General features: G+C 39.3%; 1 protein-coding gene across 21 annotated transcripts in view; it reads left to right on the plus strand.

The window, feature by feature from the left end:
• Pcdh15 (protocadherin related 15) overlaps positions 1-24,894 on the plus strand; it is a 1,206,525-nt gene that overhangs the window by 1,132,611 nt on the left and 49,020 nt on the right. For all 21 annotated transcript variants that reach the window (XR_004112186.1, XM_031346915.1, XM_031346916.1 and 18 more), the window contains one exon: positions 15,833-16,048. Coding sequence is in view for 20 of the 21 variants with exons in the window: in XM_031346915.1 (XP_031202775.1) it covers positions 15,833-16,048 (216 nt within the window). In the remaining variant the exon portion in view is untranslated. The remainder of the gene's footprint in view (positions 1-15,832; positions 16,049-24,894) is intronic.

The following is a 24,894-nucleotide window of genomic DNA, read 5'->3' on the forward strand; positions in this document are numbered from 1 at the left end:
AGTGACTATATTAAAGGAACAAAGAAAGACAAATGTTGAGTGTTTAGTCACATTGATGGACCTAAAATAATTTATAGATACATAAAACCATACCACACACACACACACACACACACACACACAGGGTAAAGAAGGAGTGGAGTTAAGGAGAGAGTTGTACTGGCTGGTTTTGTGTGTCAACTTGACACAGGCTGGAGTTATCACAGAGAAGGGAGCTTCAGTTGGGGAAGTGCCTCCATGAGACCCATCTGTGGGGCATTTTCTCAATTAGTGATCAAGGGGATAGGGCCCCTTGTGGGTAGTGCCATCCCTGGGCTGGTAGTCTTGGGTTCTATAAGAGAGCAGGCTGAGCAAGCCAGGGAAAGCAAGCCAGCAAGGAACATCTCTCCATGGCCTCTGCATCAGCTCCTGCTTCCTGACCTGCTTGAGTTCCAGTCCTGACTTTCTTTGGTGATGAACAGCCATGTGGAAGTGTAAGCTAAATAAACCCTTCCCTCCCCAACTTGCTTTTTGGTCATGATGTTTGTGCAGGAATAGAAACCCTGACTAAGACAAGAGTGTATGGGGGGATAGATATGGTCAAAGTACATGGCAAATTTCTGCTTGAAAGAAAGGTTTGCAAAGTAGTTGCAACACAGCTATGGATGATGAGTATATGACAAAAAGTAATAAATGATAGAATGATCAATCCTAACTTATGCTTGTCCCAAGTTCAATCTCTGGCAGCCACATGATGGAAGAGAGAACCAACTGGAGCAATGTGACCTTCTGACCTCCACACGTATCATGTTTCATTTATAGGCATTTATACACATGCATACATATATGCACACACATGTGTCAACAGGCACATGCACAAATGCACACACAGACATGCACACAAATATATACATATGCACACACACAAATTTATGCACTCATATACTCATACACGTGTACACACACAAATAAAAATACTTTATTGCTTGCTTTATTTCTATGATCAAAAATTTATGAATGTCTAATAACTGGACAAATTTGGTAAATTGGATTTATTCTAACAGAAAAGCTTTTTCTCATATATATATACTTACTTTCTGCTTACCGAATGTGGATTTCTCCTTATCCCCAGTCATTTTTTGGTTGCACTAAGAAATTTTATCAATGTATGTTCAGTGTGGCTAAGAAATACTCAAATTTCAGGTAGGGTATATTCAGGTACTATACTGTCAATCAAAGACTATTTTATAATAATTTTACTTCAGTGTTGCAGCTATTTCCTCTTAGAAAATATTAGCTTGTATCCAAATATGTAAAATACATTTTTACAGAGAAATAATATTTATGTTGATGCATACTTATATCTGTATGTATTTATACATACATACATACATACAAATGCCAGGAGGAGAGACAGAAAGAGAGAGGGGGGAAAAAGAGAGAGAGAGAAAGAGAGAAAGAGGAGGAGGAGGAAGAGAAGGAGGAGAAGGAGAGAGGAACACCCTGAAATATTGCCAATTTAAGTGAAGGACATTTTGAATAGCCACTGCTTTGAATAAATGTGGTCTTTATATTAAGATGTTGCACATTGTGTAATCCAAAGAGACACATTTTAGTGTTTTGTGTGTACACATAGTCCAATTCCAACCTGTGAATTGGAACTTCTTTACAATTAGTGTCATTTTCATGACACTGAAGGCTCTTTTTGGTTATCATTAGCGTCAGAGCAGCAATTTAGATTCATCGTGGTTTTGAATGTTTACGGTGATTTCCCAAACTAAAAGGTTCATAAATTGAATTCTATTTGTCTTGACATGTTCTTTTTTCTACAAAAGCCAGGACAAATAAGTTTTTCTTTATACAATAAAATTCTTTGTGTTATTATTTTAATTGGTAGGCAATAAATTATCAACAAAGTGGATTCACAGAAATTTGCACTTCAAATTGAATATTCCAAAGCATTATTCTTCTCTTCATTTTCTATTAAATTTAAGGACTGAAACATAAGAATATTTTTTAATCTTTGGTTATTTTTCAAAATTACAGGCATATTTGGTTTTGTTTATTTGTTTTTGTCTGAGACTGGGCCTCTTACTATGTAGTCCTGGCTGTCTTGGAACTCACTATGTAGACCAGGCTGACTTTGAACTCACAGAGATCATCCTGCCTCAGCCTCCTCAGTGCTGGGATTAAAGGTTATCTTTTAAAGGTAGTTATGCTTTAAAATATATACATGTACATGTGTGTGTTTAGGAGAAAAATGCTCAAATTTCTATACATGAATATGATGCAAATTCACCAGCAATGAAAGTGGTGGAAGGTAAAACTATTTGATTTGCATTTGGAAGTGTTCCATTATCTGTTTGTTGTAATTTTGTTTTAAAATTGGTTGCTGGAGCTCACTCTCAGGATCTTAAGCTATGAGGCAAGGACTCCACAGTGAACTCCACCCCATGAGTTACTGAATCACTAGGTTCCTTTGCAGTAACATTGTAGCAAAGCCTCTCCATGTAAACATTTTTGCTTTTGAACCAGCAAACACTATAACATTGTTAAAATTTATCAATTAGTGAAGTTTCTTTAGAAAGTAAAATTGTCCTTCAACAATTATTTAATATGCTTAATTTCAAAACAATGAGACTTGTAACATGGAAAGAATAAATCAGAAAGTTGTCCCGATGTTTCCAGATTTACAGGCATTACAAACTGAAGGATAATTATTCCCTTCACATGGGTGCTACACACTAAGAAACAAAGAAATCCAGTGAAAATCTACAATATCCGATCCAGTCTATATCGATCTGTCCTGGTTCCCCATTTTATACAAGAGGACCTAACTTCTAGATAGTTAGTTGCCAAACTTCAGATAGCTAATAGCAATAACTAATAGAAATGAACTTAAATTCATCTACTCGAAATACTGATATAGAATCCACCGTGACATTTTTCTACATATATTTAAACAAAATACCCCTTACTTGATAAGACATTACCATCAAGCACATGAACAAAATGTATCTAGTATGTAATATAGAGATATAATTATGTCATAGTCATATTATAGTAAATAAAGACACACACACAAACACACACACACACACACACTGGCAAGGCACATGTAACTGAAGGCAGCTCTCTTGAAAGGAGTGAAGGAAGCATTCATATCTCCATCAACCTTAGTCTTTTCTCCCTTCCTCCTTTCCTTCCTTCCTCCCTCCCTCCCTCTCCATTTATACCAGATGAGAGTCTAGGAATAACCAGTGTTTCTTTAGCCTATGAGATAAGACTAAGTATAAAAAATACTCAAAGTATTGAAACCAGAAACAGTAGAGATTATTAGAAAAATGTAGGTAACTGGTAGGCTAGTTCATAGTATAGATGATTAGACAAGCATTATTAATAAGTATCAGGCTGGTTCCGTGTATTCAGTATGATTTAATATTCAACTAAATAAACCCAAATGAGATGACTCATTGCTGTTACTGAACTGTGGATCTCTCCGTGGTACATGGTAACTGTCTGCTCTGTTACTTCATCCTAAGAAAACCATCAATAACAAAAATAGGATGAGGCAAGAAGTTGGGATAGCAAACTGGGATCAGATGGATATTCATTTTCTTGTAAATGGAGCTATTTGTTTGGTGGTTTTTTTAACTGTTGCATAAACAAAAGGTGGTGCATGATCAGAGCCCCAACTGGTGCATCATTAGGTTAGCAGAACATGAGAGCGCTAGAGGAATGGACAATCAGAATGCAAAATTTTCCTGGCGGACTGTTCATATGGAGTGGAGACTTGAGGTTTTACAGAAAGAGGATACTGAGAAGCAGCTCTCAGCCCAATACAGACATGATGGGATATAAATGGGAAATATCCCCAGTGGGCTATCTGGTGGCACTATTTCAAGAGAATGAGAAACCTTTCAAATGTGGTTCTTGCAAGAGGCAGTGATCTTCCAGGACTTTGAAGTTGTATAGCCAGATCCTGCTGTCTGACCAGTCTCCTTTCCTGTTCCTTTGAGATATGAAGAGGTGAGGTGTCCCACCTCACCGAATGCTCCCCCCTGCCTTCATGTCTGCCCGGTTGTGATAGATTATGTCCTCTCAACTTGTGAGCCAAAATAAGTCCTGTACATATCACAAAAATGAAAACTCATAGTAATGAAGATGGAACTACTATGGAAAGCAAACCCAGAAAGCAAACTAAGCACTGTAGTCAGAAGAAAGACACAGGGGGGGTGGTGAGGGACACAAAGCTGGATTTGGATCAAAGTGATGGAATTCACTGTGACGAAGGAACAACCAAAAAGTTAGTATATGTGAGTGTGAGGTTTAACTTGCTCTAAATAAAGAAGTAAAATCACAAATAATGTGGAGTTGGAGGGATTGCTCAGTGGTTAAGAACATGGGCTGTTCCCAACACCTGCATGGCAGCTTATAAGTTTTGAAACTCCAGTTCTAGGGGATCTGACACCCTCACACAGATATACATGCAGACAAAACACCAATCGATGTTTAAAAATAAATTATTAAAAATAATGCTTAAGCAGTTTAAGAACAGTGAAAAGTCTAATAAAAATCAATACATTGTTATAAAAATAAACACTTAAACTAAACTCACTTTATCTCTCAAAAAAGAATATCCACATTGGGGGTTTTTCTATTGTCTAAATGTCCACTGAGTGCAGAAATAGATTTATTTTGATGTGGATAAGAACAGAATTCATTTTAAATCATCTTGGAAGGTCTTAAATTAGTCCTTATTTTGATCATGTAATTAAAATGGAGAAGAGCACTCACAAGGTATAAATGTTTATTTTATGAAATAATTTACAAGAAAAGAGAAACTGAACATTTTAATTACTATACAGTGTTGGGTCTGGGAGTTGCTGCATAAACTGAGATCAGACACCAATCTCAGTCTAATAGGGATGGTTTATTGAAAAACCACACCCCAATCAGGGCCATTTGTACAGGCTGAGGAACTGAACCATGACCGTAAGATAAGATCCAACAGGGCTTTTAGGCCTCAGCTCTACAAACCTCTATGTCAAGTTATTCCACCAATCAGGATTTATGGATAGGGTATTTTCTTAGAAGCATATCTTTGTTATACATTTATCTTGCTGCCATTTATTGAGGTATTCAACTGTGGCAGGAGACTTATCTTGTCCAATGTTTGTGTCTTAATTTGCCAACCAGGGTGTCAGTTGCCCACATTTGTGTTTCTGCTAAGTAGGATGTCCGTTTTCCAAGGGAGTCTTGGGAACCTAAACTTTACTCAACCCCCCTACTCAAAATGGATGTCTTACAGTTTCTTATGTTGGGATCCATCCAAGCAGGAGCTTATAAAAAAGCAAATATCATAAAAGCTTATACACAGACATTGGAACTGCTGCTGGTGCTTGGTTTAGGTCCAGGTTTCTTGGGGGTCACTATACAAAGCAGTTCTACTGACTTCCATCATGACTGGTTTCCAAGGGCACAGGACATAACAGAATACATAATCAACTTGGGCATGAGAAAGTTTCCTAGTAACAGCAGAAACCACATAGGAAAGAGTCTCCTTATAATGGCTGGCTAGCCAGTTAGCTGTTTCGTAGACCTTGACATTTTACCTAGGCCTTAACATTCCATCTAGGCCTCAATATTTTACCTAGACCTTAATGTATACAAGGAAGTTCTACTTATCTTTCTGTATTATACCTTTTGTAATACAGAATATTGTGTGTTTGTTTTGGTTTTTTTTTTTTTTTTTTGAAAGTTTTCTTTCGGTCAGTACCTTATCTATTGGACACTATCTGATGATTTTGATACCACACTTTTAAGAAAATGTTGACAAATTATAAATAGCCTATCCCGGTCGTGTAATTCAAGCTGTGAGTGTGGGCGTCTACATACCATCTAATCCAGTTTCTGTTCTAACTCGTGTTGGCTCTTCAGTGGGAACAGGCATGCCAAGGAATAGATCAAGACCTTGGACATCCATGTGCAGTCCATGGGCACCGCTGCTTCTAATTGGATCCCAAATCTATCCTGGATCATGGCAATAAATGCTTGGAAAAAATATATACTTATATTAAATTGTTATTTATTTAACTCTATAGTTGTTTTAACATATTAACCTTAATATTACATCCCAATGTCCCACCTTAGTCACTTTTTGGTTAAATTCTTGTGAAAAAAACAAATACATTTTTTTTCTATTTAAAATATTTTCTCCTTTTCTTTTTTAGTCTCTACAAAATGTTTGAATAGGTCTGTAAATAGATCAGTCTCCTTGGTATTTCTTTATTCAGGTTTTATCAGCTGCTGCGCACATTGACTGTAAGGACTTTAAAGTGAAAGTTTCTCTGTGTTTTCTAAAAATACAAGAGTAAAGTTAAAGTATTTCCCAGAAGCCAACATTCCGTCCCTTTTGCCAGTGATAATCACACTTTGACGTTCACATCAGTGGGTTGCAAGACGGGGAGGTTTTTGGCCCTATATTCTAAATCACTTTTGCTCTGTCTTTGGAAAAGTAAGACTCTTTGTGCTGCTAAAAGTTGGGATGGGTCTAATTGAGGAGTTGAAGTTAAAGCCCCGTTATTGGACTTGATTAGGTTTGGAGGTTCTGAGGACATCACTAATTAGTCCACTAACACAAGGACATCGCTAATTAGTCCACTAATATTGTTTGCATCCGTGGTATTCACTTAGGCAACAGAGGGGAACAGTTACCCAGGCTATCTCACCTATTCCCTGCAGGATAGAGCCAATTATTTGGTGCTTGTCTCTTAATGTCGGGCACCTGTACACATTAAAAAATTCCAGATGAGGTCTTAGAGAAGTGTCAGTGGTTGCCCGTGTCTGAGTTTTCATTTTAAAATATAATCAAGGCAAGTCAAATTATAATATCCGAATTTGGCTTATTTCCAAGCAAGTCTAGACATAGCTTTCCTCTTTTTACCAGAAGAAAACATAAAAGGCAGTAAATCTGACCACCATTCTCATCCCTTCCTCTTGGTAACTAGGTCATGAACCTGGTATAACCTTTTTCGTATAAATAAGCTGATACAGAAACATAGTAACTCTTTAAGGAAACATGATTCATTCCGATGAGTCAGTTTTCATTTTTAAGCATTAACTTAGCCAAGATTATTAGCTGTTCTCTTTTTAATGACCTAATCAATGATGACATGGGTTTATAGTTTTTTATTTATGTATCTGGATATTTCTGAAAAAAAACATAGTTAGGAACCTTCTTCAATTTTAAGAAATGTGTACAAGGAATGGTTCCTATTTTTAAAAGATAATTTACCTATATTGAGATTTTGTGGAAGTCTATTTCTAAAAGGTAATTTTTGTCCTCGACCATTTCCCCATTCTTTACATGGCTTTTAAACACCAGTAATTAGTGGGGTATAGTGGCACATTCCTTGAATCCTAGCACGTAGAAGGCAGAGGTCTACATAGTGAGTTCAAGGGCAGCAGAGCTAGATAGTGAGACTCTATCTCAATAAATAAATAAAACAATAAATAAATAAATGAGTAAAATTAATATTGTTTCTAAAATAAAGGAGATTAATATCTGTTTCCCAATCTAAGTCTACTTATTCAAATATCCAAAGACTTTCAAGTTACGGATTTGACTCTTCTTTTAGCTCAATATCCTAACATTTGTTTCTTCTTTGGGATTTATTACCCTTAAAATTTTAATCTCTCTCGAACCATTATTTTCTAGGATTATATGAGGAATATTCTGAAGTGAGATTTTTGAAAAAGAATTGCTCCATCAGAGACCTAAGCCTTGCTTCCATGAACATCTTTGGTCTTAAATGCCCAGATTTTGGATTTCCCATGAACTCAAGCAGAGTCCAGGACGCAACCTTCTAATTTCTATTATTTTCTCTTGCTCGGTCAACATGATAGTGCAGGAACAGAGACTGTGTACTGGTTAGTTTTGTGTCAACTTAACACAGGCTGGAGTTATCACAGAGAAGGGAGCTTCAGTTGGGGAAATGCCTCCATGAGATCCAGCTGTGGGGCATTTTCTCAATTAGTGATCAAGTGGGGAGGGCCCCTTGTGGGTGGTGCCATCCCTGGGCTGGAAGTCTTGGGTTCTATAAGAAAGCAGGCTGAGCAAGCCAGGGGAAGCAAGCCAACAAGGAACATCTCTCCATGGCCTCTGCGTCAGCTCCTGCTTCCTGACCTGCTTGAGTTCCAGTCCTGACTTCCTCTGGTGATCAACAACAATGTGGAAGTATAAGCTAAATAAACCCTTTCCTCCCGAACTTGTTTCTTGGTCATGATGTTTGTGCAGGAATAGAAACCCTGACTAAGACAGACTGCAACCCTAAATGGGGTGGGTACATTTGATTGAGCAATCTCAGGGAGAAACTGATCCACTGTAGTTGGTGTTAGGGTTTAAGCTAAGGCAACTCTCAAACCATTTTTTAGAAATGGCAGACACATAGCTGGAGAGAAGGGAGGAATATTCTTCCATTCACTGTGAGACTTGTGCTTTCTGGGAAGGGAGTCACATTAAATCCTCCTCCATGGGCACACCCTGCTACCTGCTCTCCCAGTCCATCCTAACAATGGAAACCACGGTCAACAGTAAGGCTTTTGCATTCTTAGCCAGACACCATCTGTACAAGTCTATACACATCTATAATCATAGCACTTGAGGCTGGGCCACAAGGACGGCAAGCCCAAGGACTACCTGGAGTACATAAGGAGACACTATAAAAGTAAACAAACAGAAAACTGAAGGAACTAGAGTACTAAGTAAATAATAAGATTTACATATTACATTAATGTTTCTGCTTGTCCACTCTGGCATTTATAACTAAGTGACTTACATGCAAGATACATTCTTTCATTAGCAACTTGGGTTTCAGCAGATTTGTTAGAACCTAATCCCTGCCTCCTAGATAGCTGTCTTTGTACTATGTCTTTACTTGGCAGAAGTGGGTAAAGGGATACTTAGCCCCTCCTATAAGCTCTACCTCCTTGCACCAATCACTATCCAAGGTCCAGCTTTCATACAGCACACTATAGGAACATTTTCAATATAACAGCTTTGAAAGAAACCTGGGCATTAGATTCTGACATGTGCATTTATTATTTTTCTTCTCTTCTCCTTCTTGCATGAGGGAAGAGGGAATCGTAGAATGTTTACCCTTCGTTTCCTGTTCTTTTCAGTGGGCTTTAAATCTCTGGTATTCTGACATATTGGATTGTGAGCATGTAGAGTAAGACCCACGCTGCTGGGTTACCACTGATTTGTATGATTATCCATAGTTTACTGGTCTCTGTGGCCTCTCTCATTCACTTGAAAGATAACAATAGACTGACAGTGAGACTGTGTGCGTGAGGCGTCACACAGACCTGGAAACTGTGAATTACGGACAGATGTTAGCTGACAGTGAAGTGCGCACGTATGCCATTCACACCCTGGCCCTGCAAGAACGCAGACTGCTAGATCTGAACCTAAGCTCCATTCGAAGCCCTACTTTACAAGACTTGCTCTTTCTGCAGAGGCACGAGTCTGACTACATTTCAATGAAGAGGTGGAGGTAAGGAACTCTAGAAAGGGGTGGTAGGGAGCTGAACTATAAAAATAGGTAAAGCAGTGCAGTTAGCATCAGAGTAAAAGCTTTGTCTTAATGGAGAAAACAAATATGCTTTTATAGGTTTAAGAGGAAAAGGTTCAAGTGACAGGGTAATGACAGAGTGTTAGAGCTGAGAGAGGCTCTGGTTGCTATGAAATGTGCCTTTGATGAGAGAGGAGGGTCAGCTGAGACTCTAAGATTGTAAGAGCTGACAGATGTCACAGGTAAAGATATTTTACTCCTAAGATGAACAGCTGAGAAATGTCACACTTGATATCCTGAAATTCCATGTAAATTAGAATATGCGCATCTCTAGAGGAGACAGAAGAAAATGCATGTAAACAAACAGGCTAAGTTATCGACTCGAGACAAGTTGCTGTTTACAGAAAAGGTTTTCTAAATGGAGCAAAAGCACACTTTGGAAGTCAGATTGCAAGCTTACGGTCACACTCATCCTCCTGACTGTTTAAATTCTCCATCTTCAGTCGTAAGGTCTAAACTTATGACCCAAGGGACAAAAACAAGATGACCACAGTGTGACTTTGACAGGAGAAAAGAGGGGAATGGGAACTCCAAACCTAATGTCTCAGGGGAGAGGGCAAACTTGAAAATTCACTAGCGACTGGGGTTTCAGCCGTGATGAGTACACATTGTGCTGTGATGTGTACGCACTAGGGTTTAATCTTCCTGAGACCGGACATTTCCCTAGGGCCAATGCCTCTGTGAGATTTAGCTTTAGAGCAGCAATCAGGCAGTGCATTGATCTAGGAATGTCACTAGCCTGAGAACTGAAGATAAATAGCCAAGTGTGCCATCTACATGAAACCTGCACTTTAAAAGAAGCAACTTGAAGAGGAAAGCAGAGAACTAGGTACCGACATTCTTGGATTCAGTAATAAGTGGATTTCAGTAGTCTGTGGATTCCAACTGAGGAGGATGGTTTGGAAGACAGACAAATGGGACCTGGACACAAGAAAAACAAGGAAATATAAATAAAATCTAAGACGATTATAAAAACCAAGTACATGCCCCCCTGACCTCAATAAGAAATCAATTACTAACCTCTTACATCTTAAAGGAGTTAGTTGTAATCTTATATGTCTAAAATGACAAGTCTAAATTAATTGAGATTTTGAGTGCTTATGTGTCTGTATTTATTGTTATGAACATATTATAGAAAAGCAAACCCTTCTTGCTATTGTTATATGAATTTAACAGCTCTAATAGAATCTCTAATGGTCATGCTGTTCCTAGCCATTAAATATAATTACATAAACATAATTTTCAGCACATCATAATGTAGCAGATATATATATATATATATATATGTATATATATATATATGTAGAGAGAGAGAGACAGAGACAGAGAGAGACAGAGACAGAGAGATACATATTTACAATAACATTGGCTGGACATAATTCATCTCATTGACAGATAAGAAACAGAAGTTAAAAATGAGCTTTGAAGGGGTACTTAGTGAAGTCCTCCTCAACATTAAACAAAATGTAAGAGTAAGCGAACAAATTCTATTCAGAACTATTCAAAGCAGAAAGCAGACAGTGATGGTGCTCTCGATGAGGAGGTATTCGCGCTATAGACAGAATCTCTAATGAACACCACCTATCAATACATTAGCCAATGGTCAATGAGCTGAGTCAGGAAACAGGAGGTGGGACACTGGCAGGAAAAGAGAGGATTCTGGGAAATAGAGATAAAAGAAAGATAGACGCTAGACAGACCAAGGAGACAGCCATGAACCAGCAGGGAGAAGCTAAGGAGACCCTAAAGAAGAAGCAAGCAGAACTGAAGGAGAGGTAACTAACCACACATACTAACCAGTAGACATAGTATAGTTTAAATGTGTTAAATAAGTTATGAGCCAGTCAAAAGAAATGAGCCAAAGCTTATGGCCTAGGTATTTAATAATGAGTTAGTCTCCGAATCATTATTGATGGTAACTAAGGGGCCAGAAGGGAAAATGGATTAAAAAAAAAATCATTTTTACATTCTACCTTTGTACATCTTAACCCAGATTTCAAATTGTGTGCTGAGTTTTGCGGCTGGCACTTGGAGTGTGAGTCAGTATTTGTTTAAACACGTCATATTTTATCAGTTCCCTCATGAGAAACATTTGGTCCTTGTCTCTGTCTGACTGTAGGGCACGTACTTTGAGCCGTCGGACTCAGGTCGCTCAGAGAAGATATGATCCTACGCTGATCTTGGGCACACTGGGTTGCTCCAGAGCTAATCAACTGCTGGAATTTTCTACGTTACCTCTATGGGCAACTGTCACTCAACTCTAGGTGCTTGTTAGAAAGAGGAGAGCGCTCCCAAAATCCAGAAGCTCCTGGTAGCTGTTCTGTGACCACCTCCAGAAGTGAGATCCTTAAGATAGGTTGCTGAGTATGGTGTCCCTTCAAAGTGGAAATGAAAGTATGCTAAAACTCCATAATGCACAAAAACAGAGCATCAGGGATTCTAGTATCTACTAAAGCTGCTCTTGTAAAAAGAAACTATTTCATTTCTACTATTTTTATCACCATAATATGCAAAATTCTAAAATGATACTTCTGAGTCTTATGCAGAATAATGATTTGCTTCAGAAAAAAAGCTTACTACCAGAAACACCTCAGTCATCTATTACGGAATCTGACTGTGTTGTAGTTTTCATAATGTAATGAATTAGGGAGCAAAATGATTATTTTTTTTTGAAATGGGAAGTTAGTCAGTAAGAACTGTTTGATTTAGTTAATGTACCAAGAACTGCTATGATTGTACAGTAGCCATCTTTCCTATGTAAGTTTCATTGTGTTGCTAGCATTTATCTTTAAATTAAACAGGATTGAGCCTCACAACACAAACCTTGGTGAAAGACTTGAGTCATAAAGTAGGCCTTGTGCTGAATCTATCTATAAACATTGAAAATGGGCAAACCTAAGGAATAATACAGCCAGGTCAAGTGGCTGCCCTGAAGGATGTGGGTCTGACTGAGGCATGAGTGTAGATATGAATGGCTGAGGAGTTTTGATTAATATACATATTGATATGCCTATTTTTCTAAAAGATCTTACTCAGTATACTCCCTAACTTGATACACTTTAGGCTATTATATTTCAAAGTTTCCATTAACTATAAATTATTTCTTTGAAGAGAAGTCTTAATGCAAACCAAAAGCTTGGGTACATTAAAATCAAATCTGTGTATGTTTGTATGTGCTGGGTGCATGTATTTATATATATGTAGAGGTATGTGTATGTGTGTGTGTGTACATGTAGAAGCCAAAAGACAACCTGAAGTGTTGTGCCTCTGGTGTTATTCATCTTGAGATTTCCCTCTGGCCTGGAGTCACCAAGTAGGCTAGACAAGCTGGCCAGCACAGGGGACCCTAGAAACAGGAGAATCCCTGGGGTTCACTGGCCAGCCATGCCCAGATTTTTTAATGTGATATCTGGAAATCAAAATCAGGCCCTCATGCTGGCACGACCCTTGCTTTACTAACTGAGCCATCTTCCCAGCCCCTTGTCCAAGCCTCTTTAGTTGCTTGGACACTCAGAGTGTGGACAGTCATGTCTCAGGTTAGTTGGTTCAGACTCAGTTTAATTTACTTGTGAACACTTTTTTTCTTACGCTATTCCTCGTGAAATGAATAAAGTCATCACAGTTCAGTGCTCTAAAAGGTCAACTTTAATTACTCGTTCTTTCTCCTGTAAGTGAGAATGGAAAGCTAATTGAAATCTCTTCCCTGGAACGACAGTACCCAAACCCAACTGTGCCAAGCAGAGCATCAGATCACGTGATAGAATGAGCTGAAGAAAGCATGCCTACCCTCCTCTCACTGAGGAACCTCAGCGACTGGAGTTACGCTATTGCTGGGGGGAATTAAATGATGAAAGCAACGTAAGAAGAAAGCTCACTTTGGCTCGTGGTTTGATGATAAAGCCCATCATGCCAAGAAAGGCATGGCAGCAGGACCGCGGGGTAGCCGGGTGTATTGCAACTGTAGTCACACAGATGAATTCTGGTGTCTGCATGGCTTCCTCCATCTTTCCATCATCTTCAGTTTGAGACACACTCTAGGGAACTGTATTGCCCACATTTAGGGAGCATCTCCCCTCCTCCATTAAATGTCTCTGGAAATAACCCCACAGACACGCCCATAGTTGTGTCTCCTAGGTAATTCTGAATCCGGTCAAGTTGGCAACCAGAATTAACCATGACAGCAACTTGGACGAATTATAGTTTGTGTTCTATCTCGAGTTGAAGTATCTGGGTTAGTTAGTATAAGACACTTTCCTTGTTGTGCAGATGAGGCTGTCCTGAAATGCTTAAAATACTTGGAGTATATAGAAAGCCAAGTCAAGTTTATATCATACTTACTGCGTGTGAGCTATTATTTCCTATAATCATTGTTTATATACCAGCACTAACACTCTGTAATTCAGTTAGATCAAGTGAGAATCCTGGTTCTTTTGCCAACCTAAGCCTTATTTCAAGTTCTCAGCTGATTTCTGCTGCTAGCATCACAACATTTTGAGACAATTCCGATCCGTACCCAGAACATTTTATTAGACATTGCCACTCTCTATAACTAGAACAGTAGCTTCCTTAGCAGTATTTTTCTTGCTATTAAATTACTTTGGTATAGAACTCACTCTGTAGACCAGACTGGCCCCATACTGAGAAATCCGCCTGCCTCTGCCTCCCAAATGCTGGGATTAAAGACAAGCGCCACCTCTGCCCAGCTGCTCTCAGAGTTTTAATGCAAACTAAAAATGCATACTCTATCATGCTTTACGTTAAGTGCTGATAAAAATATGAATAACCATGTAATAGAATATTCCAAAAACCAGAAATATGAATGATGTGTATCCTGAATAATTTACATGTAGCCTGGTGACATTATCTGATTCTCTTATCCACAGTTTTTAATATATGTTGTTTCGAATATATTTTATGCACTTATCCACTACCCTAAACACAAAGTCCATGACAGACTTAGAAAAACAATTATCTTTAGATGCTCCGTCACAGTGTGTGCTTGCTATCTGCATTCACTCCTTCCTGCTTCCCTCTTGCATTTAGCCTTTCATATCATATACTCAAAATTAAAACTGGAAAGCATAATGTGAAGGTTCACAACTTCCATTCGAAAACCCTCTTCTACCTGTGTAAGAATTAACTACGTTGTATAGACTTTGCTCTTTGATTTGGATATATTCTATATTTATTTATGTTCAATTCTGTATAATAATGCTAATACATTTTTTTTTAAAAAAAATACTTTTTATTTTATGTATATGGGTGTTTTGTCTGCATGCCTGGCTAGGCACTACTATTAAGGTCATGAGAGCATCTGGTCCAGGAATTGGAGTTACAGATGGTTCTGAGTTATCACATTGAGGCTGGGAACCTAACCTGGGTCCCCTGGAAGAGCAGCCAGTGCCTTTCAGTCCTGAGAACCACTCCAGACCACACTATTTTCTTTCTGAAGTGTTTCACTTCGAAATAATTCTGAAACGGTATATCTGGAAAACTTCCTCTTAAGTAGAAGCCTTTAGAACCAAGGTAACTAAATTCTATTCCTAGCCACTATGAAGAAGAAATGGAAACCCCAAATAGTTATTCCCTTTTGATACCTAAATGATAAAACCTTAAGCCTGTATACCATAACTCCCTGGCACTAGGAAGACTACATGCTAGGTCAAAACTTTGATTTTTGTTTGGTTTTGGTTTTCCTTTCCCTTTGTTTTGTTTTTTGTTTTGTTTTGGAGAGAAGCAGAAGGTGAAGTTTTCTGGGTAGAGAAATAGGAAGGACCTGGTAGGAGTTGGAGGAGAGGAAAATATAAGCAAAATATTAATGAAAAATTTAGAGACAAACATCTACCATTACAAAAGAATTACTGAAAAATTGGGGTGGGGGTTACCCACAACCATGTGATGATCTTCAAGTAACCAATAAATTCTGCCATGCCCAGCATTTGGATCCATAGCCTAAATTGGAACTAATCCTGAGAGATGCGTACAACTTGATTGACTGGCTCCTTATGTGTTGTAATAACTGTCCCGGAGCCATTGGGATGAAAATTATTTGATGTGCAAATGTATCTTCTGCATATGCATAATGATATTCAGAGAAATGGGATTTTAGGAGAAATTTGCTATTATTACATAAGTAGCCTTGGAAATAGAAATAAGCTTTCCAGTAGCTTTTCCTTCTTTCTGACTGACGATTTATCATCTGATTTTTCCCTTTCTAGGCCACCGACAGGGACACCGGAAATTATAGTGCCATGGCCTATAGGCTCATCATACCGCCGATTAAAGAGGGCAAAGAGGGGTTTGTAGTGGAAACATACACGGGGCTCATCAAGACAGCCATGCTCTTCCACAATATGAGAAGATCCTACTTCAAGTTCCAAGTAATTGCGACTGACGACTACGGGAAGGGGTTGAGCGGGAAAGCAGACATACTGGTAAGTGCATGCATGAGGGGGATTGAGATGAAAGCCTGGAGTACTCCGAGTGTTTTTAGCTATTTGCACTTTCAATCATACTTTTATATAGACTTTCTAAAATGTAAATCTCACTACATTTTCATTAGGATATATGTCCATTCTAGTTTAAAAAAAAAAAAACCCAACATACATGTTGTGGTAGCTTATATTCCAATATACATAATTTTCTTTGTTAGGCAGACTCTCCAATGATGGTAGAAATGATGCTTTACTGAGTTGCATGTGTCAACATAAAACAGAATTCCTTTCTATTGTTTCTCTCAGGCTGAATATAGTTTCACGGGTAGATCATCTCAAAGGCAATTGGATTCTAGCTTTAGCCAAAACATCTAATATCAAAGTGGACATGGAGGTCATTTGGATTTTTCACTGATAAAACTAGTAAGAGTTATAAGTAGGTTGATTGTTGAACATTTATCATATCAAGAAAGAATCAGATAAAACCTATCTATCCCCTTGTACATCCTAGTATGTTACACATCTTATTTGGTTCTCATCTAGTTAACTTTTACCTACATGTAAAAGGAGGGCTTAAAAAAGCTGGAAAGAACCCAGATGTCCTTCAACAGAAGAATGGATACAGAAAACGTGGTACATTTACACAATGGAGTATTACTCAGCTATTAAAAACAATGAATTCATGAAGTTCTTAGGAAAATGGATGGAACAAGAAAATATCATCCTGAGTGAGGTTACACAATCACAAAAGAACATGGTATGCACTCACTGATAAGTAGATGTTAGCCCAGAAGCTCAGAATACCCAAGATACAATCCACAAACCACAAGAAACTCAAGAAGAAGGAAGACCAAAGTGTGGATACTTCGATCCTTTTTAGAAGGGGGAACAAACTACCTATGGAAGAAGTTGCAGAGATAAAGTGTGGAGCAGAGACTAAAGGAAGAACAATCCAGAGACTGCCCCACCTGGGAATACTTCCCATATACAATCACCAAACCCAAACACTACTGTGGATGCCAGTAAGTACTGGCTGACAGGAGCCTGACATAGCTATCTCCTGAGAGATAGTGCCCAACTAATACAGAAGTAGAGGCTCACAGCCATCCATTGGACTGAGCACCAGGTCCCCAATGAAGGAGTTAAAGGACCAAAGGAGCCGAAGGGTTTACAGTCCCATAGGAGGAACAACAATATGAACTAACTAGTACCCTCAGAGCTCCCAGGGACTAAACCACCAACCAAAGAGTACACATAGTGGCACTCATGGCTACAGCTGCATATGTAGTAGAGGATGGTCTAGTTGGTCATCAATGGGAGGAGAGGCCCTTGGTCCTGTGAAGGTTCTATGCCCCAGTGTAGGGAAATGCCAGGGCCAGGAAGCAGGAGAGGGTGGGTTAGTGAGCAGGGGGAGGGGAGAGGGAATAGGGTTTTTTTTCAGAAGGGAAACCAGGAAAGGGGAGAACATTTGAAATGTAAATAAAGAAAATATCTAATAAAAAATAAAAGAAAAAATAGAAAATATCTTTGCTATGGAGTGTACTATAATAATGGACTAAGTTACCACCTGCTGAGTATTTAGTGTTTAACCATTTTCCTTGTGAAGAAAATACGTCAACATGTTAACTGTCCCCATTTTAACACGGAAATATTGTAATTTGGTATAATTATTAATAAAATACCTTAATTACTGAGAACAAAAAAAGGAGGGCTTAAAGGCAGAAGTCGGTGGTTTACGTGAGACACGGAAGCCACATGAAATACCGTGAAACCATGGGCTAAAGCAGCAGTCATTGAAGACGATTAGTAAGGGTAGAGTGTAGAGCCGGGCAATGGTGGCACACGCCTTTAATCCCAGCACTTGGGAGGCAGAGGCAGGTGGATTTCTGAGTTCGAGGCCAGCCTGGTCTATAGAGTGAGTTCCAGGACAGCCAGGGCTACACAGAGAAACCCTGTCTCGAAATCAAAACAAAACAAAACAAAACAAAACAAAAAAGAGTAGAGTGTAAGACATGTCTTTACACGGTTCATTACCGTTACTTTATGAAGGGAGGGTTCTTACAGTCCATGTGGATTCTTTGCTGGTGTTCTTTAGTGTGTCCCTCATGCTGCTCACTGACACTGTGATCTTCAGGCTACAGTGTGGTGATTTCTCAATCTTTGCTACTTCCTCAGAATCGGACCTCCGAGCCTCCCCCCAAGTGATCTCCCTCCACAAGTTGGCTCATATTTTCCAGTTCTCCCTGCCAATTTTTGGCAATCTCTTCCATTTTTTTATAAGATTATTCTTCCTGTGTTCCACACTCGTATGTCCTTGAGCTCCTTCCCTTCACGACTCTGCGCATCATCCTGTTCCATCATTTGAAGCCGTAGTTCCCTGGACCATCGCTTCTAAACCTCCACTTCAAACCTCCCGCCCTTAACCACGATGTCGAAGGTACCCACACAATTTCAGCGCACTTGTTCCCAGCAAACCATTCAGTCTGCCTAATTGAGTAGTTTCCTTTTCATACATTCTCTTATGAGAAACCTACATAGTCTCCATGCCTGATTCACTGATATACGGTGCTTTATCGATCCAAATAAACGGCCCATGATACAAAAAGTAACTTCCTTTTCTGGACGTATTCCTTAGTCATGATCTCTGTGCAGATGAAGCCAATGGATTCATTTCATTGACTTACAGGCCCATTGAGGCTGAAAAGTCCCATCCTGTCAGTCTGCCTGTTGGGAAGCCAGAGAAGGTGACAAAATCCTCCGGTATAAGAAAACCCAAGTGTGAGGAAATTTGAAGGCTAACAATGCAGACGTGACCCTGAGAACCCTCGGAGTGTCACAGAGGCAAGTGTCAGTGTACAGAGTCAACGGACCTGGCATCTCTGTCCATAAAATCATGTGTACTTCGAAAGGAAGAGCCAGATCAAGAAAAGGAGTCTGCTCTTGTGTGGGCCCCCAAGCAACTGCACAGCAAGCTCATGGTCAGAGGAGGTGGACTCCAAAGTACGTGTACCACCCCAGGCTCACCCAGATAAACTCTCATGGTCATTCTACAGCCAGCAGAACGGTCCAGTCAGTACCCAAGCACATCATTCTCTGTATTGTGTTCCATTGAAAAGCCATAGAATTCCGAGTTTCCTAAGGTCGATGCTCATGCGGACAACATCTGAGAAAATGTGGACAAAAGTATGCTTACCTTCACTTTACATGGGCTCACTTGTCTAGCAGCCTTCAGGCCAACACCTTGAATTTGTCTACTTACCACATCACTTTAACTTCTTGTTTTCTTGGTTTACTTTCTTCTCATCTGGCCTGCATTTATGTTTGACAAGGCTCAGGCTGTGTGCTCTATTTATTGTCTGCTCTCACTGACTTGGCAAGATGTTTGCTAACATAGTTTTAAAATATCATCTATGTAGTAAAAAATGCTCAAATCCCACAGCTGGTTCATAAATAACAGACACTATCTATCTCTATCATCTGCCTACATCTGTCTGTCTGTCTGTCTGTCTGTCTGTCTGTCTATCATTTGCCTTTCCACCAATCACCTGTCTAGCTATCAAAAACAACTAACACCTTCTAATAGTTTGTATGACGAATTGGAAAATAAAATTCCAAAAAGAAGATTCAGTTTGACCGACCTACGTTTTTCATAGAACAGATTTTTTTATTTCTACTTGAAGGAACAACTTAGAGACAAAATATGTTTATTCAAGATGAATATTTGGAAGTCATTTACAAGAGAATGAGTGAATGAAGTCTTCCCTGTCAAGCAAAACAACTGGCAGTACTTGTTTCTGATGACAACACTGGAGCCTTCCAGTTGGAATCACAACACTAAAAGGCTGGTACTTCCCGCTGTGAACTTGACAACATCTCATTATCCAGGGACTATTCTGACAAGATCACTGGTCATAATTAAAAAAACATTTCTGTTTTTCATTTTGCATAGTGAAATGTGTCAGTATTTGAATTTTTCTTTTGAACTAACATTATCCAAATGGCAAAGACAACATGTTGAAATGCATCATAATGTCAAACATGGAAGTACATGCCTATAACTCTACCTTTAGAGATGGGCAGACATGAAAATACAAACTTCAAGGCTGCCAGCAAGGACACACAGAGTTCTAGCCCAGTCTAGTCTATGTGAAACTGTTGTCTAAAACACAAGTGACCAAATATTGATTTGAAGTACGGACAAAAGATTCACTAAGAACTATAAGAAAAAAATGAATAGATTTTCATATTTGTGATCATTGCTTCAGATTTCAAATGAAACCCAGGGTTGTAGAAATGTACATTTAAATTTTGATGCAATATCAAAGAATAAAATACACAATGGTCTATCTGTTGTAGTCATTACTTAATCTCAGTTGGTGGTTTCTACCCTGCCTTCGATCATTAAGTTCCCAGATAAAAGACACAAAACTTGTATATTTCTAATAAGGCCTTAATCAGCACTAGAGCTAGGCAGATGTCTACCCTGTAGGCTATTAGTGTCTACCTCCCAATCAAGAACCCTGAGATATGGCTTCCCATGTTCCATCTGGACTGCTTTTCTTCTCTCTCTACTCTCTCTCTTCTCCTCAGACACCCAAACCCAGGAATAAGAGCCCCACCTACCTTTCTTCTGCCAAGCTATATAGGTTGTCGGCATCGTTATTCAACCAATAGTTTTAAATTACGGAGCAAGGCCACATAGCATCACTCGGTGTACATGAGCATACTCACATCCCTGGGACAACCAAATCTTTGGAAACCCGTATTAGCATTATGACATGTAGCAAAAGACCAAGCCTCAACAGTAACCCTAAAAGGGCCATTTAAAAAATCCCTTTCATTTTACTCCATGAGGGTTTATAGCAAAGCCTGCTTGTGAAGCACAGTTACAGTCCAGGAGGTGAGGACAAGTGTGTGCAAACACTGTCTGTCGGGCTGCGGAAGGTGCTGAGTGCCATGACATGCTCTGGGCCACAGTAAAGTCTGCGGGGGAGTATGAGAAGAAACCGGATTCCAAAGACTCCATTGATAAAGTCAAGTGTCTCCATGAGGCATTTTATAGGACTGTGTGTTGGGGTTGTGTTCAACACGTGTTGAACTGTTTTAAATACCTGATTAAAAGCATAGTTAAAACAATTTTGTTCACAAACTTTTCTGTTCTAGAATTTAAATTTCTAAATGTGAATTTAAAATTACGGAGGGTCAGTTATTAGTGACTCAGTGCATGTTCTGTAGGATGGCAATGTTGACTTTCATAGGAATAAGTGAAGGGCGGTAAAGATATGGCTCATAAGGAAGAATTAACTGACCTAGATGTGAAATATGTACATAACCAAGCTATCACTAGACCTTTGTGAGTCACATGCTTCTTCTTTTTGTTTTGACCACATTTATTCTTATGATGTCACACAAAGCATCCCAACAGTGTATACATGAAGATTTCTACAATATTTGAAATCAGCCTGTATAGAGAAAAAGCAAGCAATTATATAAAGGGTTTTTTTTTTTAGTTATGATAACTACATTGTAAATTTCTGGAAATATTTACATAGTGATTTCAATGGAGAATTAGGACAAATATTATATTCTTAAATGCTTATATGTGTTTGGTGAAGATACTTTAAAAAGCAAAATTCAGGACCCAGGGTTTCTTTAAAGACTAAACCCTAAGCTATAATTTATTACTATCCTTGTAGTAATATCTTTTATATATTAATCCCAGCAGTGATGCATTCCTCGCTACCCACCCAATGTTCTAGGTTCCTGGATGAAAGACACACTCAGCCTTTATATTTTGCTATGCCTAAACAGCTCAATGGCCGGGCCACTTCCTTACCGCCACATGGCTACTCCACCTCCACAGGATACTCCTAAGTTATTACTTACTAAATCCTATATTTTATCTTTGTTGCCCTAGACCCAGTTAGGCAGCCCTCTTGGGTCACTCTCCCCTAGCTCCTACATGGTGGCTATGCTCTCTGTCCCAAACTTTCTCAGGTGTGGCAACTCTCCTCTCCTTCCGCCAGCCTGGAGGGATCTCCTTCTTTCGGATGTGCTCCCAGAAGGAAAATAAACATCTGGATGAACAAGCTACCAGAAGATATGCCCAGTGACCAAGTGTGCCTTTAATTCTTTTACTAATATAAAGCAGAGACATCAATTCAACTGGACAACCAAATCCTAACTGTCCGCATCACATGCTGCTGCTCACTCCATCAAGTCTGAATGGAGCCTTTGTTGACCTAATAAGCATTGTTTCCTGCTGTGTGGGATGGGCAAGGAGCATAAACAATAAAACCTCATCTGAAGAGGACAAGAAAGGCAGATAAACAGCAGTCATTAGTCCATACCATTCCCCCAAACTCCTTTGAATGCTTATAAAATAGTTCTCCAGTCTGGAGCCCTGGAACCTGGAACCCTGCCTGATCTTTCCTAGTTCAAAGTTTAAAAATAAAGGGAAGGAAAAAAAGAGGGGGAAAGCAAAAGAAGGAAGGGGTCAAAGATGGAAGAAAAGAGGGAGTGAGAAGAAAGGAGAGAGGAAGGGAATGTGGAGGAAAAGAAGAGACAGAAAGGGAGGGAGAACAGGAGGTGCAAATTTTAGAGCCACACTCCTAGAGATTTTTACCCATGTAATTTCACTGCTAAAAACTCAAAACTCAAAAACAAGAACATTTCTGTGCATGTAGGTGCAGCTGCCTATAAGGAGCAAGAAGCACAGAGGTCAAACTGGAAGTGTCCACTGCTTGACTGTTGATGTTATCAAAGGGATTCTTAATGCAGACTTTGAGAGGATATATTAATTAGCCTCACACCATATTAGGCTCACACTAAATTTGAACGGTCTCCTTTTGAGCTGTGAATATTTTCTGTCATATCTCAGACTTATTTCCTTGGAAACCTATATGATGCAGCAGGTCTGGACTGGTTTTCCTACTTGGGCAATGCTCAGGGGAAGCCAGTAGAGGCTGGCCCTCTCACAGGAGCATCTGTCTTCAGATTGCAGATTTCTGCTTCCTGTCAGTTATTCCCTTGTCTACTTCTGTTATTTAAATTTCCCGTCTAGTTCCTAGGTGTTTCGTAAACCCATCTATTAAGAACTGCATTTAGATAACTTGGGAGCCAATATGAAAATTATGTGGCGATATGAATGCGCTTCCTACTGTAAATTATGTTGAGATAGTTGGTACAAACTAGAATCAATCTGGAGTATACAATTTTATGGTTCTCGTGCGCACACACTAATGCTGCTGTAATAGTACGTGAGCATGTGAAGGATTGTTTTAAGATTTGACTTCAGATGCATGTACAAATGTTTGGCCACAGTAGAGCATACAAGTTATACAGCAACACAGCCCTCACATAAAAGGATTGATTGTTAAACTATAGCTATGGTGGGCTAGAGAAATGGCTCAGCTGTTAAAAGTACTAGCTGTTCTTCCAAAGGACCCAGGTTCAATTCTACACGGTACTCACAACTGTCTGTAGCTCCTGTTCCAGGGGATCTGACACCCTCATACAGGCATATATGCAGGGAAAACACCAATGTACATAAAAATAAATAATTGTATTAGAAAAAGAGCATCAAAAAAAAAAAAAAACCTATGACACATCCTTTGATCTCTGTCCTAGTTAGGGTTACTACTGCTGTGATGAAACACCATTACCAAAAGAAAACTATGGAGCAAAGGATTTATTTGGCTTGTATGTTGTGAATCATTGTCTACTGAGGAAAGCCAAGTCACAAACTCAAAGCCTGTAGGAATCTGGAGGCAGAGGCCATGAAGGAGTGCTGCTTGCTGACTTGTTCCATATGGCTTCTTTAGCCTGCTCTCTTATAGCACCCAGAACTACCATCCCAGGGATAGCAGCATCCACAATGGGCTGGGCCCTCCCACATCAATTACTAATGTCCTACAGGCTTGCCTACAGACCAACTTTATGGAGGCAATTCCTCAATTAAGCTTCCCTCCTCTGAGGTGACGCTAGCTTGTGTCAAGCTGACATAAAAGTAGCCATCAAAATCACACAACACATACTCCAGCTGTTTTATGGTTTTCTTATTTAAATGGGAGTCCTATTAATAACTACTTGTGATAGCTGAAGTTGAAAACTGTAGGGTTCTTAAGAAAAATTAAGAAGAATGCCGTCAGCATAGAACTGCTACTTTTACTTTATATAATTACAGAAGGATCTCATCGAATACTAAATAAGTACAGCATAGCCATCAACTCTTGCTAACACTGCTTGTTTTGGTTTCACTGTAGATTCATACACAGGCATCTCCATGGATTAGAGTCAACAGAATAGACATGAGGATTCTATGTGAGAAGCCTGCGGAATCAGATACGATAACCCATTTTACTGCCAGAGTATCCATCGCAGTGAATAAATTATCTTTAGACTTAAAAATTCTAAATGGTATTTTTATTCTGCTGGGTGTTTCTTACTAATGAAATCAAGCACAACCTAAGTTCCACTCCTAGGCCATTGTCTTAGTCATCCTTTTATTGCTGTAAAGAGATACCATGACCAAGGCAACTATTAGAAAGCATTCATTTGGGGGCTCACTTAAAGTTTCAGAGGGTTAGTCCATTATCATGGGGAGAGCATGGTGGCAGGCAGGCAGACACTGGAGCAGTAGCTGGGAGCTACATTCTGATCCATTGGCAGAGAAGGGGAGACTCTGGTCCTGGGTTTTTGAAACCTCAAAGCCCCCCACTGCCAGTGACACACCTCCTCCAACAAGGCTAAGCCTTCTAATCCTTCTAATCCTTCAAACGGTTCCACTCCCTGGTGACTAAGCCTTCAAATATGAGCTTATAGAAGCCATTCTTATTCAAACCATC

This window comes from Mastomys coucha, unplaced genomic scaffold (genome assembly GCF_008632895.1).
Source record: "Mastomys coucha isolate ucsf_1 unplaced genomic scaffold, UCSF_Mcou_1 pScaffold3, whole genome shotgun sequence".
NCBI lineage: Eukaryota > Metazoa > Chordata > Mammalia > Rodentia > Muridae > Mastomys > Mastomys coucha.